Here is an 18,575-nt window from a genome sequence, read left to right on the forward strand (position 1 = left end):
CTGCAAAATAACAAGAAAAGTAAAATGAATCTACATATACAAACTGCTGTTTTTAAGGAAAGTATTTATTTAGACATCTTGATGACAGACAGACAGACAGACAGACAGACAGACAGACAGACAGACAGACAGACAGACAGACAGACAGACAGACAGAAAAGGGTGTTGGGGCAGGATTCAGTCTTTGACCACCAGCTCATACTGTTCCAGGTTAGCTCTGGACACACAGTCAAGACATCAATATGATCACTTACAAACACATAAACTACCAACACTGATAGAAGAATTGTTTTCGTGACCTTACAGACACATTTCATGCATTCATAAGGTTCTTAAAACTGCAGTGAGACTGTTGAACACAGACATAAAATAGGAGCATAACGTTGATTAAAGTGAAAAAATCACATGTAAATGGAAAAAAGTCTGATTTTAACATCTACTGTATTATAAGAAGGTTAATAACATGGTTCACATATAGTAGTCAGGTATACATACAGTACTTACATCATTCATATCCTGCCCCAGTAGTTCAGTGATAATAATCGTCACAGTTACATGATAAATATATTACATCTGTTCAGCAGCACAGAGTTTTACTGCATTACTGCACTGTGGATCCCTAAAGTCGAAGTTAGATCTTTGTGTTAATCAGTGATGCGGTGACATTATTGGTCGTCACATGTATGTGATGTAATTTTCGGGTATGAGGCCTGTCTTGCCCTTGTATGTCGCCTGGAGCCAGCCTGGTTCCACAGATGGGTACACTGCAGACACAAACAAGACACAAGTCAACAGAAGGACCTTCATATATAAAAAAATCAGTTTTCATCTTTTACAATGACTTACAGCAAACTTCAGACCAGAGTTGAATGAATTTCCTGCTGTTTACGGTTATCTGTTACTCAAAATACAATGCAGTTAAATTCTAGTCCAGAAGTTTCCAAATGTAAGAATTATGTTCTTGATTACAGGAAATGTGTTAAACCAAAGCCATAATAAATGAAAACAAAACTATTTAGCACTCTTCAGAGAATCCATTCGAGTTACATTGCTATGAAGTGGGTGAAAAGATTTTATCTAACTTTAGAGTAACTTAATATTTCAAAATTCAAAGAGAGGTTACAAAAGAATTAGGAAGAAATAAAGATTATTAGAAGTTTAGTGTGAGTTGATTGTGGGGATTTGTTTGTATTGGATACCATTATCCGTGGATCGGATGTCATCATCCATTATTTATATAACCCTAACCCCTAACCCTCTATATAACTTAATTAATACCAAATGTAAATGGGGCCAAAGATCCCTCAGGAAATGAAACCTGCGCATGGTTCTTTTACCATTTGAGAACAGTGCCCCCTGTGGAAAACTGAGCTCATGGCTGTGCTCTGCCTCACAGGAGTAAAGAGCTTTGGCTTCCCTGGGAGAAAAAACAGATTGAATTAGTAAAAACAGTGATTTAGGATGTAACTTAAGCAGGATTGTGTCATAAACAACCTCAAAATCAACTTACTTTCCTGAGGGACATATGTCTAATGCTGAGGAGAACACTGAACTCTCACGCTCCGGGAGCCTGGCTGATAATCTGTAACACACAAACACAAAATTGGCTCTGAATACATTTCCTGTGATAAGTTCCAGTTGTTATTGAGAGAGAGGGAGGGAGAGAGAGAGAAAGAGAAAGAGAGAGAGAGAGAGAGAGAGAGAGAGAGAGAGAGAGAGAGAGAGAGAGAGAGAGAGAGAGAGAGAGTTAGTTAGTTTCAATAAACCGCTCTCAGCATCTAAAAACTAAACCAAACTGTATTGTGGGCGGGTCTTGAGCCAATGATGTCTTCAAAACGTCTTAATGATGTCAGAATGATCCTCTTTATGCTCATTTCATTTGCTGTTTCCTTCTCTGAGAGCGTGGATCAAAGGCTGAAGCACAGAGTAAATAGCTGTATGATCAGAGCACCTCAATGGGCTCTATTTTCGACTCTGCCGCCGGCGTGGCGCAGGCGCGGCGCAAAGTCAGGTCCGCTGCGCCGATGGGGCGTGGCGGCGCAGACTTTGGTATTTTCGTGAGCTGCGCCGCCAGCGCATCTCCTCCTCCTTCTCATCTCAGTCCCACCCAGCGGCGCAACTCGGAAAGAGGGAGGGGAGAAGGCGTGGAGTGGGTTTGGCACAGCCAAGTCAAATCTTCACCAATCACAGTAGCTCCTCGCCTAACCTTTAAGAACGCCGCTGGCGAGGCGCATGGCAAGTTTCCAGGAGACTGACGTCACTCATGTCTCCTGACATCCCTTTGTATTACTTTGCACAACCGTTTGTATATACTGTTTAATTTTTCTCAGTATATATATGTATATATTGTTTTATATTGTGCTCTATATTTTGTGGTATATTTTGTTTATATATTTATATTTTCAACATAAATATTTTGTTTTTATATTTGCTTTTTATATATATAGTTCTCTTTCTTTTCTTTCTTCTCTAATTTTATTCTAATTCTATTCTTGTAAGGAGCACTGCAACAAAACAATTTCCCCTTGGAGATAAATAAAGAATTTCTGATTCTGATTCTGATGTCTAAATATGAGGTCCTTAGATGGCAAATCCTCGGCCTCCTGTTCATCCTCCTCAAAGCAATGATGTACTCCATCGTTGCAGATAACGTTAAGCATTACAATGATAACATTTGTATTTGGAATGAAATGATGTGGGTAATAGCGGACAACGATCATCACTTACGTTTTTTCATGTGTCTGTCTCTCTCTGTCTCTCGAGTGCTCTGAGATAGATGCAGTATATATGCTCTGTAGGATGCCACGGCTGTTTCTGTTGGCACAGCGACGTTAACCGATTAGTTCGCATCCCTATTTCACCTGTGTACATTCGGTCAGGGTGAGTGACCATTACGCATGCCGAACGCGCTTGTATGTGCTGACTCAGACAGTTACATTGAATCATCGCTGTTGCTAATTATTGATCGCCGTGTGCGTTCGATGACTGACCGAGCACTGCTGGAAACACCGTTAAAACCATGCTGCCGTCTTGTTGACGGTGTGATATATGGCGTCATCACGTTTTCAGTGGATAGCCGTTATTACCTAGCAGCCACACATCCAGAGAGGTGTCCCCCTGAAAGACTGTAGGGATCGCACAACTCCGCCGGTTTACAAAAAAAAAAAATCCACTTGCGCTGCCGGCGCACAGAGTTGACCAGGTCTAAGGTGGCGAGCTTTCAGCGCACTTTTACGCCGCCGGCGCAGACTGAAATGGTTGAAAATTCCAATGTGCCGGCTCATTATGCCGACACCTCCCCCCTACTGCGCCACAACGCCCATCCTGGCGCACCTCTGTACGCCTCGGTCTACCAAAATACCAAATGCGCCGTGCGCCTGCCTGCGCCGCTCGAAAATACCACTGCGCCGGTGGTGCAGCCTGCGCCGCGCTGGCGGCGGAGTCGAAAATAGAGCCCAATGAGTTTTGAGACACTCACACTGATCCAGGCTTCTGGTAACCATTGCTGGATGTAGCAGCTGCAGAGTTTTTCGCCGTCACATCGGAGCCACAGCGAATGTGTGAAGTTTTCCGTCTGCGTGTTGCCTCTTGTTGCTCCAGTGACACGAGACTCTGTACTGATCCATGACAGCTTTTGTAATCTGCGACAGAACACAAGAATTCAGAACTAAACATAAACATAAACAAAGTCAACTTTTCACACTGTTATCCGACAGAGACGTACGCACCCTCAGAGATGTGTAGGGAGGTGAGAGAGGAAGATGTGGAAAACTGGTAGGGAAATAATGAAGAGGAGGAGGAAGAGGAGGAGGAGGCAGTCCTGTAGGTTTTTCTGCTCTGCTGAGGAGAGGTAGAGTTTGTCACTCTGGTTTCTGTTACGGTGGAGGAGGCATTTTTTTCACCCACTGAATGAGTGCTCTTCAGAGAGGAGACAGATGACACTCTTTGCATAGGTCGACCCTCCCTGAGAGAGGAGGCGCGCTCCACTGAAGAGTGCTGGATGGAGGCGGAGGACAAAGAGGCTACAGAGGGAGATCTTGACTCTTTCACAGATGACAAGGAGGCAGTCGAGCTTTCTTTGACAGACAAAGTCCTCTCTGCAGAAAGTAGGGAGGACATGGAGGAGGACACAGAGGAAGCTTGCTGAGCTGGAGTCAGCTGGGAGGAAGTCCTGGAAGAAGAGGACGTGACGTGAGGGGAGGCGGCGATGACTGTTGAGTGCTTCTGATCATCCCCGTTTGAGGAGTTGTGGGACGGGGAGCAGGAGGAAGCCACAGGAGGAGACACCTGTGCTGTGGAGGACGAGCCTGCCTCGGCGGCGGGAGAGGACGGAGGAGAGGTCTGAGACAGTCCGTTCTTTTCAGAGGAATGTGAGGACAGAGACTCCCGACTGCCCATCGGAGTCGTGCTGGGGCTGCTACTGAACGTGTCACCTGGAGGTCGAAAGGGAAACAAGTCACAAACATTAAAATGGCTCCAGGAAAACAAGACGCATCTCGAGTCATTTGCATTACAGTCGTTTATACTTGTTTATCCACCAGTTCGATCAAGACTGAAATACTACAACCATGAGATTTGGTACACACATTCATGAATCCCAGAGGATGAATTGCTCTTAGGGCCTCGACCAGTTAATGAAACCATAATGGTAAATCAGTCTTTGGTGGAACTGCTCCCATCTTATAGACATGTTTTTCATAGACATCTTACATTCTTTACTGCATATCTCAATCTGAGATGCAACTATCAGGTACAACTTCCAAATAAATGGAGAATAAAAACTCACTGTCGTTGTCTGCCAGGCAGAGAGCAGGAGGGTAGAGACGGGCCTTCCTCTTTCCTGATGACAGACAGATGGCCTTGCTCCTCCGAGGAGTCGACCGAGAGGACGGAGCCTGAGGTAACGGCACTGACAAGTCTGGGGCCTCATTGAAAATCTGGCAGGGACATACAGAGTACATGTCAGCCAGATGTGTGGATGTTGTGTGTGTGTGTGTGTGTGTGTGTGTGTGTGTGTGTGTGTGTGTGTGTGTGTGTGTGTGTGTGTGTGTGTACGCATTTGTAAGTATACCTTGTGGTGGTTTTCAATGATAATCTCCACCACAATGTTCTGAAACTTGATGTTCATCATGGCGGCCACCGTCTCTTCCAGAGACCTCATCAATGTGGGGCCAAAGATCATCCCCAGGTTGGACACAGTCATCATGTTCTGGTCACTGTGAGAGGACACCCTACAGACACACACGCACACAAACACACACACACACACACACACACACACACACACACACACACACACACACACACACACACACACACACAAACAGACGATGAGCACGCATTTTTTATATCATATCAGAGAAATAAAAAGTGTTTAAATAAACTGCGCAGTACAACAGAAATACAAATGGACACAATTTCAAAAAGCTAATATGTTTTCAGTCATAGTTATTTGTAATATTTTTACATGAGTTCTGTTCTTCTCTACTCTAAGCAGCTGAAGCAAATAAACATTTCTTAAGAAGTGTCGACGATTTTGACTGCAATCTGTGAAAGGATTCCTTGCAGACAAATCAGCTGTCATTTTATTTTGTACATTATTTTATTTTATATTGTGAGGCTGATGTTCTTGACAGAAAATTGTATACGGAAAGATTTCACTACAAAAGTCTCAATCTAGAAAAAGCTTTTTGAAACATGTTTTTAAGATGCTCCCAAGCAGACGGGCCATTCTCAGGGCACTGAAACAATAAAAGCACAATATGTGTTCATGTGTACATACTTGTGGAGGTGGCTGGTTAGGAGGTCCAACATTGCTCTGTTTTTTTCTGGTAGTTTATGTACAAGTGCGTGAATTGCTCTCACTCTGTGCTTCTGGTCATCGTACTCTGTGGAAAGAGGGAAGAGTACAGAGGGAGGGATGTGATCCAGTGGTGAGGGTGACATTATGTACTTCTGTTTGTAAATTCCGATTGTGTCCAGCACACTTTTTTTTTTTTTTTGAAAGAAGCAGTAAAAGATCTTACTTGCAGCCTTGATGAATTCTTTATGCAGTCTGTAGGTCAGCAGTGGTTCTGCCAGACACCTGCACACACATTAGAAATCAGAATTCAGTAGTCATGAGAAGGGTTACTCATAAAGTCTGCTTTGTACTGTGTGTTACCTGAAATAATTCTTTAGGCCACTGGTGATGGTCTTGTTGTCCCAGGTGTCTGCGTCCAGCTGCATGTCAGCGGGCGCTGTGGATGCTACAGGAGAGCAGAGACAGATTTTTACTTACACCTGCTATTCATTGTGCTGGAATAATTCTTCCCCATGCAGACAAACATCATAGAGAAGAAAGCAGGGTGTTTCTTACCAAACACACTCGTCATTAACCGCTGCACCCTGGAGTTGACGCCTCCAGTCCTGTACAGTCCCAGGGTGGTAATGCCTACACACACATACAGACATGATTTGACCGACATGATACATCAACAATGCACACAATAAATACTCATGAGAATCATTTTTTTAAGGAGGAGGAATACCTCTTGTTTCGACAAGCTCGATACACTTCTTAACAAAGTTGAGGCCCGCTTCGTTGAGAAATGCTGTAAAATCAAATCAAATCAAATCAAACTTTATTTATATAGCACTTTTCATACATAATAAAATGCAACACAAGGTGTTAAACAGTTAAAAACATTATAAAGGAAAACAGAAAAACAGAGAAAACCCATCCCTCCCACCCTTCGTATGTACATATACACACCCGCAACTACACACATATACACACGCACGCATGCACATATGCATACACACACACACATAGACACACATTCTCGCCACTGACAGTAGCGAGAGGAACACTCACAGCTTTATCTACATTTCTTGTTCATAACAAAGTCGTATCAACAGACGTTAATAAATAAAATCTTGTGAATAAAAGCAAATCAAGAACAGCATAAATTAGGATACTTACTCTCCTCCTTTTTGCTGAGCAAAGAAGGCAGAGTGTAAATCTGAATAAAGATAAAATAAATGATGTTTTAGGATGACATTTCAAACAAAACTTTGAACAATACATATAACATTATATATAACAATGTTTAACATGGTATGATAATATATGCAGGTTGGCTCCCATTGCTTTCTAATTACTCCTTAGTGTTCTTGTATTTCATGGTGGACATATTCTTACGGGTTCTTTTCCATCCATTGCCTCCATCCACAGCCGCCTGTTGGCCTCAGAGAGCGCTTGCAGGGTGATGACGCCATGTCTGCAGAGAAAGAGAGAACATTTTACTTGAGCACAATCCAAAAAAGCCTTATCTCAATGTATTTATTTCACAGATATTCTTGTGTAATGGACACATAGCCTCTCAGTGATCTTTCCCGCTCACCTCTCCACCACCTCGATGTCAAAGCAGAAGCGTTTGTCGATCGAATCCCTCTTCCTCCTGACACATGAGCGCAGCCTGAACACCTCAGGTGTGCCATTCACCATGCCGTTCTGTAATCAGAGATTATATTTCCTACTTTTCGATTTGTGCCAAACTCAAACACAAAACAAACCCTCTGCTTACAACAACATGATAGTATGACAATGTAACTTGGGTTGTCATGGTGGTGATTTTCATGGTGGATTTTAGTGCTAGAACAGAAACAAATGGCTGTGTGGAAGGTGGGAAACATAAAAACTATGGAACTGTGCGCTACCAGCTCACCTGTCTGCTAGCTGGTCTGGACTCTGTGTTGCTCATGGTGAACATCTTGGAACTTTTTTGATAAGTACAGTAGTATCTGGTCCACACACTCCCCAATGGACCTGTAATATAAATGACACACATTTTCACGCAGGTGCACTTGTGTGTGAGTGAATGATTTTAAACAAAATTAAGTCTGATTATGTGATTTGGGAATCTGATTTTATTCACAGCACAAGTGAGAGAACAAGACTAAGAAGATATGGTTTTTGTGTATCTCACGTTTCTCCTGTATGTACAGATATCCCTCCATGGTGAAGCAGCTTGGGGCTTTGAAGTCTTCCTCTGCCGACCGGATTCTCTTCATCAGCCTCTCAACCTCAGCACGCGTACTTTCAAAGTTATTGCGAGCCTTATCAACAGACATATGGATAAGAAACTGCACTGAAAGGAGGTTTGTATACATATTTATAAGAAACATACAAAATCAGGTGCAGATTGGGTCTGTAAAGTAAATACACACACTTACATTCTGTAGGTTGAACTGAAGCTGCTGCTTGTAGGGTTCAAACTCGCTGGCCACCTCGTAGCCCTCATGGTAGAAAGTAAACAAACCCTGCAGGAAGGCTAGTAACTAAAGAGCAGAGAGAGAGATCCGCAGGAAGAACATTAGCTGGGGAGTCTAATGAGAGGATTTCAAAAGAACGACTGTCAGTCATCTCCTCAATCAGTCAAAATAGCTTCCATAGGAGAGAAAAACTCAAACTCTGCCTGTTGTTTGGTTGGCTGCCCTTGTTTACTTTACAATAAAGGGTTTCCCCTTCTGTCTCAGGCGGAAGAGATATCCATGCAGGAAGCACTGCTACAGCAACAGGAAGTGGGCTTTACTGATATCTATCATTAAAACATTTTCATCACCAGCCAAACAATGTGTGTAATGTGTTTTTTCAGAACATGGCTTAGATGTCTTTCTATGATCATGTCTACATGCACACACGGTCATTGGCTTTGCTGCAATTATGACTTTATTACATCATTGTTTAAAAAATAGATTCGTTAGTCATATTTTACGATGATGAAAAATCATGTATTGGTGACTATGTTTTCCCTCTGCTGGTCAGATTGCTGAAGGCCAAGCAGCTCAGTAAAATCAAAGGATCTAAATGAAAACTCCCCAAAGGAGCCAAAAAGGCTGATACTGACAAAAACTTCCTGTATTACAAAGTAAATGTGTATCCCAGTATTAACGACTGATTTGTGCGTATGTGTGTGAACTCACTGGCTCCACAAATTCAAACTTCTTTCTCTCCTGCACTTCTTGGATCTTGAAGACATACTGCAGCGATGCATCATAAAAAACCTGCCTGTCCTTACTCATCTGTGAATCAGCCTGCAACAAAAACAGCAACAACACATACAGTACTTTATTATTACCTAACACGTGTGGGAGGAACTTGGTGTGCATCTCTAGAAAGTGGACAGTTTACCTCGTGCAGATGCGATTCCTTCTTTCTGGGCGACACGCTGAGGTGTTTCTCCAGAACAGAGTAGTACCTCTCTGTCTCCTTGTCAAACTGCTTCTTTCCCTCCTGAGGAAAATGGGGATATGGAGAGGACGTGAGCAATAAATAAAAGCAAACGTATGAAGTTTACATCTGCAAAGAGAGATCTTGGAATTCACCTTTTTTTACATAACACAGAGAGAATATCACATTTACACTGCTTGAATAGATCTCATGCTAGATTTCTGTTCCTGTTAGTTTTCAATACTACTGCACTGCCACCACAATTCAAACAGTACTTAGAGAGTATTGAGGTTTCAAAACTAGTTCAAAAGTACGCTAACTAATACGTAAATAAATAAGACTAAGAATCTACAGCCATAATAGCAGCTTTGTGAGGCTGTGTGTGAGGCAGCGGTGCTGAGGAAAATGCTGCTATCAGCATGCTAACATGTCCACAATGAAAATGCTAATATACTGACGCTTAGCAGTTAAAATGTTAACCATGTTTACCATTTTAATTTAGCCTATTAGCATGCCAGTGCCTGATAATTAGCATTATACACATCAGCTACAGCTGAGGTTGATGAGACTTTGAGGCTGCACTTACATTAGGAACAGCAGTGTATGCTAACATGTGTACTGTGACTAGGTTGACATACTGATGTTCAACACGTATTCTCCATGTTAGTATCCACAAAGTACAGCTGAAGCTGATCTCATAAGTTTTGCAGGTATCGGATCATAAACCAAAGTATTGGGACCCTTGGTAACTGCAGCAAATTTCCCATAAATCCCTCCAGTAACTGTGAAGATATTTCATTCTGAATCACAAATGTGAAACCTGTGATGGCCCTACAGGAAAAGTTAAGGGTTCACCAAAGTTAGTAAGATTTCTCCTGTGGGGACCATTAATTTCATGGAGGTCCATTCAATGATTGTTAAGATATTTCAGTCTGAACCACAGTGATGTTCCAACCAACTGACCTTCAGACCGCTACTGCCACTGCCAGAACCCTGCCGCTAAAACTCCCTGTGGCTAAAAATATCAAAATGCCCGAAATCTGCAGTGAGCTTGCTGGAACCCTGTCAATACCTGCACAACATCTCTGTATCTGATCTTTCACATGTGACAGAAGTTCAGATGATTCTTGGGATGAGCTTATCAGCTTTGATGGGCCAAAAATCGAAGAGGAAGTGCAGCGGGACTATTAATAATTAAATGAAGAGACGCTGCCAAAATATTTAGGACGACAGTTTTTTTTTCCAGAACAGCTGCAGCTCCAAACGCCACATGTCCAACCACTCTTTCTTGCTCAACAACATCAGTGTGTGGATGTCCTGCTCACACACTCCTGCTACATTCTACAGGCTGAGGAGTTGCTTCGATCAACTCTTAGAAATGAGCTGTGATTTCAATTTCAGGGTTAGTCACACACCGGCTCTATTTTTTTTACCCACTGCATGAATCTGTCATCTCTGGTGTTTATTTCAGTCTGAGAGATAGCGAAGAGCAAAAAAAAATGAGATAAACTGAATTATAAGACTTGAGACAGCTGTTGAAACTAGACACCAGACTGACTTTGTGTTTATACTGCCTCACTGAGTTCAACTGCGTCTCTGTCTGTGACGCGCTCCCTGTCTTCCCTCCCAGCGTCCGTTCCCACGACCTTGTTACTGACACTGGACTGTGATCCATCGTGTATCTGAACAAATTGGATTCTCTGTCCACTGACTCAGACCAGAGGAGAGCAGGATAATCTGTCTGATCACCACCCACAGTGTTAAATACTAATGAACATGACATGCTTAATGAACTGAACTTCCCATATTAGCAGACTGTGTTTTGAATATCACCGGTGGTTCTTCTATGTAAAACAGAGTCAAAGCAAAAGGTAACCAGTTCCGTTACTTTGTGTTAATAATCTGCTCAAATATACCTTGACAGCTCCAATCTGCTCCTTGCGAAATCTCTCAAGTGGTGAGATCAACACGTCATCAGCATTCTGGATCTGAGAGGGGGAAAAAAACCACAGCAGTCAGGTCAGTGTGTCATAACAGTAAGTACCAAGACCAGCGACAACAAGAACAAAAATAAACAACAGCTCAGTCACTGGTCCATGGGGCCTGCTGGTGCCGCCTGTGAAAATAAGTTTCATCAAATCTGATCAATCAATGGATGCTTGTCTTTTATTATAATGACAATTTTGTCAAAAAGAGACACATATCTTGATATTTCTGCTTTACTTGTTGATATTAAACAATGAGACAAAGCTCAAATTGCCCGATATTTCAAATGAAGACAATATAATGTACAAATATGTTTTATAAGAGCAAATCCAAGCCTGAGATTTACTTGTATTTGACGTAGAAGTATTTTCTTTAACTGCAAGCCCAGTGTTGGGAAAGTTCACTTTCTACATGAACTAGTTCAAAGTTCAGTTCACAAATTTTAAAATGAACTATTTCAGTTCATAGTTCATAATTCAAAATTTTGAACTAAGTTCACCGTTCAAAAAATGAACTAGTTCATAGTTCTTTTTTCCACATGTTGCTGCGAGCTGTTATTTTTCAAAATTATTGCCACAGCCCATATAGAACCACAGACAGCAATTATTTTATGTTTTAACACTGTAACTATGCGTCAGATTTCATCTACATTTTAAGGCCTGTTTACGGTGTGTTTTAGCCAGGTTTTCGTCTGGAAGGCTCTATAGAGAGCCTGCCGATCACAGAAACCAGAATGAACGAGTTCACAGTAACGTTCATCAGGTAGTAATAGAGTACATTCATTTCATGTTCGCCCAAAATATGAACACGTTCATGAACTATCGTTCAATGAACTCGTTCAGGCACAACACTGTGCAAGCCCATATTATTTATTGATTAAAACAGAGGTGTCACAGTCTGTAAATGTTTGTGCAAGGGAACAAGGTTCAAACTGAGACAGCTGATATCAGGAATTGAAACTCTCTCAATTGATATATTGTACCTGTGCTTTACTTACTTCCTGTTTACATACCAAATGCGGAAATGCTGATGTTAAGAAGATAAAATATTTACCATTATTACCAGCTCAGTTTAGATGGTTAGCAAGCTAGCATTTAACACACAGTACAGCTGAGGCTAATGGGAATGTCATTAGTCCCCATAAGCAGAATTATTACAAATTAAAGTTTTCATCACACGATGGTTCTAGAAGAAATGTCAGGGGATCAGCAAAGCTATCAGTGGAACATGAATGTGTGTACCCAATCTAACTGCAATCCATCTGATGGTTGAATTATTTCGCTATAAAACAGATAAGTGAACCTCATGGTTGTGTCTGAGGAAACATCCAAGGATCAAAATGATCATTAGAATGCATCCTCTGGGCAATGTGAATGTCTGTATAACATTTCATGGCAATACATCCAATAACTGTATAAACAAAAATAGAAAATGGGCAAAACAGCAGCTTTTCTGCAAGTATTAGTAACAACACTACAGATTAGGTAGTGCTAATGCAAAGCATTTCAATACCAGCCAAGACTAGAATGTAGTTTTGGTGAAGCTGTGCAGCTAGTAAACCTCCAAACCTCAAATAATTATGGTACAATTGTGGCAATGTTTTTGCAGCTGACTGTTTGGCATGTATGTGAAACTTGATGTTGATTTGAGACTTGAGTCAAGCAGTAAGGAAAGCTACAGAGTGGTTATCAGTGCTTCGGTGTTTATATTGGGTCTCAGTCCTCTTTAGTCATGAGTCTATATATTGCAAGTCTGTCACGTCTTGCTTTGTTCTGTCCAGTTGATTTAAGCGATAGACTCTAAATAGCTTCCCGGTTCTGCATCATGACTTTACTTTCACTTCACTTTAGCTTAGTACCACGCTAGTACCCACAGAAAGATCTGCTTTCTTTGTACTTTCCTTTTTTTTCATCATATTATAACATGCAGGAAGAAACTGAACACTAAGAGACTGAAGGGCATTGTCAAATCACAATAGTAGTCCTTTCAGGTTGAACAGGTATTTCCCATTTGCTGGAATTGCTCTTTACCTCAATAATGATGGTGTGGTAGAGGTTCAGAGCTATCAGCATTGTTGCAGTGGAAAAGTATACAATTAAAATACACGTACACACGCAGAAAGTAAGAAAAAGCACACGCGCACGCACACACACACACACACACACACACACACACACACACACACACACACACACACAGGATCCTTTATGGACTTTCCCAGGCAGTCAGGGCTCTGCTCACGGTCTCACGGGGGAATTGGCAGAATAGGTTCCACATGGTTCCTCTGTAACCAGACCATGCACACAGCCACAAAGGCACATTCGCGCACACACACAGCGGGCTGTGCATACGGTAACGTACTATGCACATACATTGCACATGCGTAGAGGTTTGTCTACACACAGACTGTGCCAGAAGCCAGTCACTCCCACACAAAGGGCTCTGGTTGATGAAGGGTCTGTAACTCAAAGAGGTTTTTCTGAATTGCCATGGAGCATTCACTGCCCCTGACACAACATTTTCCCAACAAATGTGTGAATCAGACTTGTGGGAAAACCCGATTAGGTCAGGAGCTTGAGAGCAAGTCAAAGAAGTGAAGGTGCCTAACAAAGACTGTAACTTTCAATCTGGTAACTCAGGAAAAGTTGTGCACATGATGCACTTGAGAAGTAAAGCAGAAATAGCCAAGGTGCAACACAATTGGGTTTTTTTTTTTTTTTGGATCAAAGGAAACTATTGGTTCAGACTTTGGTTTAGAATTAACTTTTGGTCCAATGGTGTATTCAGATCACTGGTCAAGTCACTGAGGGCAAGATACCTTGAAAGAGAAGAACTGTTTCTGTATAATTTCATTCTAAAGTCTGTGGTTTCTATTGCTGATATCTGAATCACAACCACTTTTCTTCATGTAAATTATGCAGAGAAGGATGGCACAGAGACAAAGAAAAGTCTGAAAATGTCCAAAATTGATAGAATAAATAGAAAAACAATCTTTTGTTGATATTCATTCCAATTTGCTGTCTTTTAACTTTCTTTATAAAGATGAAGAGAAAAAGTTAACAATCATACATCTAATCAAATAATAACAACAACGCTTTAAAATGCTAAGCACACTTCCTTGCATAAAATACAATGTAACTCTAAGATGTTAGTGGACCTATTTACTGTATACCACTAGCCTTTAATCTTAACTTCACTTAAAATGGCCTCCTTTCAAGGGCACAATCAAAGAAATATCCTGAATTTTGAAACTTGTTTTCAAAAACATACAGCATAAAGACATTTTGGTTTTCTGTTTCTAAGTCTCTCTCTCTCAAGCACACACGCAGAAACACATTTTCTTACCAATCGCTTTCTTTCCTCTTCCATGGTGCTCAACAGCTGGGAGAACTCCTTCAAGGACTGTGCTATAAAAGAAATTTGACACCTCAAATGTGGAAACACTTATGATATTTTACACAATTTGCAGTCTCAACTCCTAGTTTTCTAGATCATCAGGGACATATTCATCTCACCAATATTGATCTCATCATCAGTCTCAGCATCTCCGATACATTCAAACTGGAACTCCTGTAGAGACTGAGAGAACCGCTGCACAGCAAGAGAAAGACCTGAGAAAAACAGAGAAGTTCATTCAGTCACCCAAAGCAGGTACAACAATTTAATAATTGTAGTCACTTATTTAGAACTGACACAATTTTACTATTTCCACCTTATGCACAAGAACACTCATTGCATGTATTTGCATACTCCCTTCATTGGTCCAACGCAATTGGTCCCACTCCCCCTTCCACCATATAGGCTATAAGGAGCATCACTTATTCCCTACCATAATAAATGTCTAAAGTATTTTCCTTTGAGACTCTGGCACATTATCCACTGCCATGAGGTGTCAAAGTCTGATGTAAATAAACTGCCACACCCTGCCACAAACTCCACTTTACAGTCTTAGTCTCAGACAAATGTGTTTACATGTCCAAACAACGCTCCAGTGATACAGTTTAATACCACCATTTATTGTCTAAGGTACATGAACACTTGGCACCACATGACTGCATTCTATCACTCACACACCCAAAACTGGGTCTCAATGCCAGCCGTTGTAAGGCCCTACTTCAACCACAGCACTGCATACAAGGACAGCAAAACCATTAAAATTAACAACAGCTGGAAACTTAAATTAAGTTTTATCCACATTGTAGTTTCAAGTACAAGATGTGGAGCGACTTGATTGACAGGACTTGCGTGGCAACACTCACGACTAAAAGAAACCATTATTAACATTTTCTGATGACGTAAAAGGTCTGTTGACAAAGGAGAAAAGACAGGTTGTACTTCTAATTATTATCTCCTGGAAGAAAGAAAAGCTTAGTTGTCATCAGTACATCAAACACTGCTATTATTAACGTGAATACACCTGTTATTCATAGAGTCATAAAAAAAATTTGGCCCTTAATTCTCAATATCTAAAATGTGTACTGAATTGAGTTCAATATTATATGTACAGCAGTCTACATGCTGCAATTTGCAGTATGTTTCCATTTAGTGACGCACACAGTTTGTGGTCAGATCCCAACAAATCTTGAATGCTTTACTTATTTTTATGATAGTGTTTAGACCAATTGAAAATCCCACTTAAAACGCTCATTTGAGTTGAACACACTGGAAACTAGACTTTGAAATGGCTTTCCACTGGGAAGAGAGTTTCCAGTCAGAAAAGGAAATACATGTTTGCGTATTATGAATAGCAACAGCACTGTATGGTGGTTATATCATATTGCAGTGGCTCTGGTGACTGAGTGTTCTGTGCACAGTTGGGCCTGTTAATAAACAGTGCAGCGATCAGGTTGTTTCACTCCTGAGTGGTTAGGGTTAAATGAACACACAATGTGTGTGTCAGCGGGCAGCAGCAGGTGAGCCAAAGAAACCACAGGCAGCCACAAAGCCTAGGTGTGTCTGAAGTGTCTGAAAGCCTTCATCAGCTGATAATATATAAATATGACAGCCACCATCAAACTGCGCAGCAGGTAAACATACAACTTTCCAGTGTAAATGCTCTCCTGCATTTTCTGACAGATTTCCTGTCAACTGAATAATGAGACGTTTATAATGGAGAGAGAGAATCTGCATCAGAACGGTCCACATTTCATGTAAATGCAGCCAAATCTATTAGTTAACACTCTCTGCATCATGACTGTATTAACCTGCAAGGTTAGAGCAAAACTGCTGCTGGGCCCCTTGAAGCCCCTATGGTCTGTCACTATGGTCTGCACTGTAACTTATTTAGAAATCATTATTATTTCTAAAGGACAAATGCTTCAAAAGTTTCATGCCTCTCAAGATGTGAGGAGCTGCCACTGTTGTCTGTTATACATAATACATTAAGTGGCTAATCTTAATGGGGTCTATGGGTTTAGCGGTACTAGTCAGACAAAACAAACAATCTGAAGAAGTTACCATGGCCTCTGGAAAATCAAGATGGACATTTTTCACCACCTTATGAATCTTGTTAAGCTAAATGTTTACTCACTGCCTCATAAAATAACCTGCAGACAAATACAAACATTCTTCATTTCGCTCATGTCTATGCTGCAAAATAGCATATAAAACCTGGCAAAGACAAGTAAGGTCTAACCTATCATGGGAAGACAAATAAAGTATCTTTTATTTCATCATGACATCTAGACTATAGCCTCTACATAACCCTGTAACTACCTACCCAAGTGTGCCGCTCATACCACCCAAACACGAGTAAATGTAACAAGTTATTAAGTGAGTCTGATGTAAGCTTAACACTGGCTCTGTTTGAACTGATGGCCTTGGGCTGCCCTCTATTATCAGGCAAAAGACCGTGCAACTGGTTGAGAAACTTATTGCATCACGCACTTTCACCCCGAAAACATGTTATTAACCAATGTGTACTTACTTCTGAGTGCAGATACGAGCATGTTTCCATCTTTGATGAGGTCTTTTATAAACCTGTTGGTGCGCTCCAGCTCTATCTCATGGCACTGCAGTCGCTCTCTGAACTCCGGGCTGTCCAGGAAAGAATCACTAAACTCCAGCGTCGGTAAACCCATCGATAAATGAACGCACACAGCTAATTTTTAGACACCTTGAGTATGACGGTCCCCTCGGTGGGATTTACAAGAGGAAACAGTGTTTGAATGTGCTCCGAGAAACTTGGTCAGAGGTTTCTTTCAGCTCCCTTTTTTTCATGCCTCGCTCACTTTTTCCCTCAGAACTTCCGGACACTTCCAACACAGCGGAGCGGCTGAGAGTTTAGTTAGGCTATGCGACGGGCTCTGTGCTGCTTCTTTCACCGTTTTAAAGCAATAAATTCACTACAACGTCTCCTTGACTTCTTAGCGGCTTTTAGTTGATACAGAAAACACCAACAATAACGAGAAGAAAGAAGTAGAGCAAAGTACCGGACGTGTCAACGCTGTCGGCGAAGCCCGTGTTGCTAACTCTTCCTACGGCTCTGAATGAAGACTTGTTACTATGGGAACGGGAGACTCCTGCTGGCGCGTGCTGTAATCAGTGCTAAATTAGCCAAATTTGTTTGTGGAGCTTTTCCAACGTCTGTGGATGGCAATAACATTTCAATTCTGAGATACTAAAGCAAATGAAGTTAAGACACTGAAAGAAGCTGAAGTGGCAGTGCTGAGAAAAGCCTAAAATGACAGTTAAAATGGATGTCCTGAAGAGATTCAGTGAAGCGCAAGTGCTAAATTCAGTTGAAGTGTGTCATCTAAAGTGGAACTGCTGAAAGCAATTGAAGGATCAGTTGTAGTGTAAGAACTGAAAATAGCTGGTTTGCCACTTAAATGCTGAGTGATGAAAGAAGCAGCATGTGTCAGTCAAAGTGTAAGTGCTTGAAGTCAGTTAATAGTGAAAAATTATGTCAGTTGAAGTGACATCTGAAGTGGAAGCACTGAAAACCAGTGGCTATCACTTGAAGTGTAGTGCATTATGGGAGTTTTAAGTATGAGTAATTGACTATTCCACCAATTGATTTCTATGGCGAAAAATAAATCTATAAATACTTAAAAAATATAATAACATTTTGAAAAGAAGCACATGTTGCCTACAGAAGCTGAACTTTGAATGATGTTTCTTTAAGAAAGTTTAGAAAGAAGTAGGAGATCAATGGTGTAGCTACATCATTGGAGGGATAGTATACACTTTCATATACTCTAAAAGAAAACATCTCACTATCAAATGCAAGTTAAGATTGCTTGTTATTGTTTATAAAATAGTACCTATTGATTAGTTGTTGTTGTTTTTTTTTTAAATCTTGTGCATGGAACTTTTGTATGGGATTTAAGTGGAAAAATGTTTTGTTATGAGCTGTCGCTGTACACAGAGGGAT

General features: G+C 41.1%; 1 protein-coding gene across 1 annotated transcript; it reads right to left on the reverse strand.

Moving 5' to 3' along the window:
* Positions 1-146: 146 nt before the first annotated feature.
* Positions 147-17,539, reverse strand: arhgap42a (Rho GTPase activating protein 42a). Its single transcript, XM_070982718.1, has 24 exons — positions 17,127-17,539; positions 14,716-14,811; positions 14,546-14,607; positions 11,131-11,202; positions 9,176-9,277; positions 8,968-9,078; positions 8,218-8,322; positions 7,971-8,100; positions 7,710-7,810; positions 7,386-7,495; positions 7,184-7,262; positions 6,965-7,004; positions 6,531-6,593; positions 6,359-6,433; positions 6,164-6,248; positions 6,027-6,085; positions 5,783-5,888; positions 5,072-5,231; positions 4,787-4,937; positions 3,729-4,433; positions 3,479-3,641; positions 1,511-1,582; positions 1,338-1,417; positions 147-764 (listed from the first exon to the last, which is right to left on the reverse strand). Exons 1-24 carry the CDS (start codon positions 17,278-17,280, stop codon positions 676-678), a joined length of 2,970 nt encoding a protein of 989 aa, XP_070838819.1. The 5' UTR covers positions 17,281-17,539; the 3' UTR covers positions 147-675.
* Between the last annotated feature and the right edge of the window lie 1,036 nt (positions 17,540-18,575).

The sequence above is a fragment of the Chaetodon trifascialis genome, chromosome 16 (assembly GCF_039877785.1).
Source record: "Chaetodon trifascialis isolate fChaTrf1 chromosome 16, fChaTrf1.hap1, whole genome shotgun sequence".
In the NCBI taxonomy this organism is placed as follows: domain Eukaryota; kingdom Metazoa; phylum Chordata; class Actinopteri; order Chaetodontiformes; family Chaetodontidae; genus Chaetodon; species Chaetodon trifascialis.

Bases quoted from the DNA above. Each gene is read 5' to 3' on its own strand.
- arhgap42a (XM_070982718.1), bottom strand. From the start codon at position 17,280: ATGGGTTTACCGACGCTGGAGTTTAGTGATTCTTTCCTGGACAGCCCG. The intron at 4,434-4,786 runs GTGAGTTTTTAT...TTCGACCTCCAG, and splicing joins CTGCCTGGCAGACAACGACA to GTGACACGTTCAGTAGCAGC. The intron at 1,418-1,510 runs GTAAGTTGATTT...TTTTTCTCCCAG, and splicing joins GACATATGTCCCTCAGGAAA to GGAAGCCAAAGCTCTTTACT.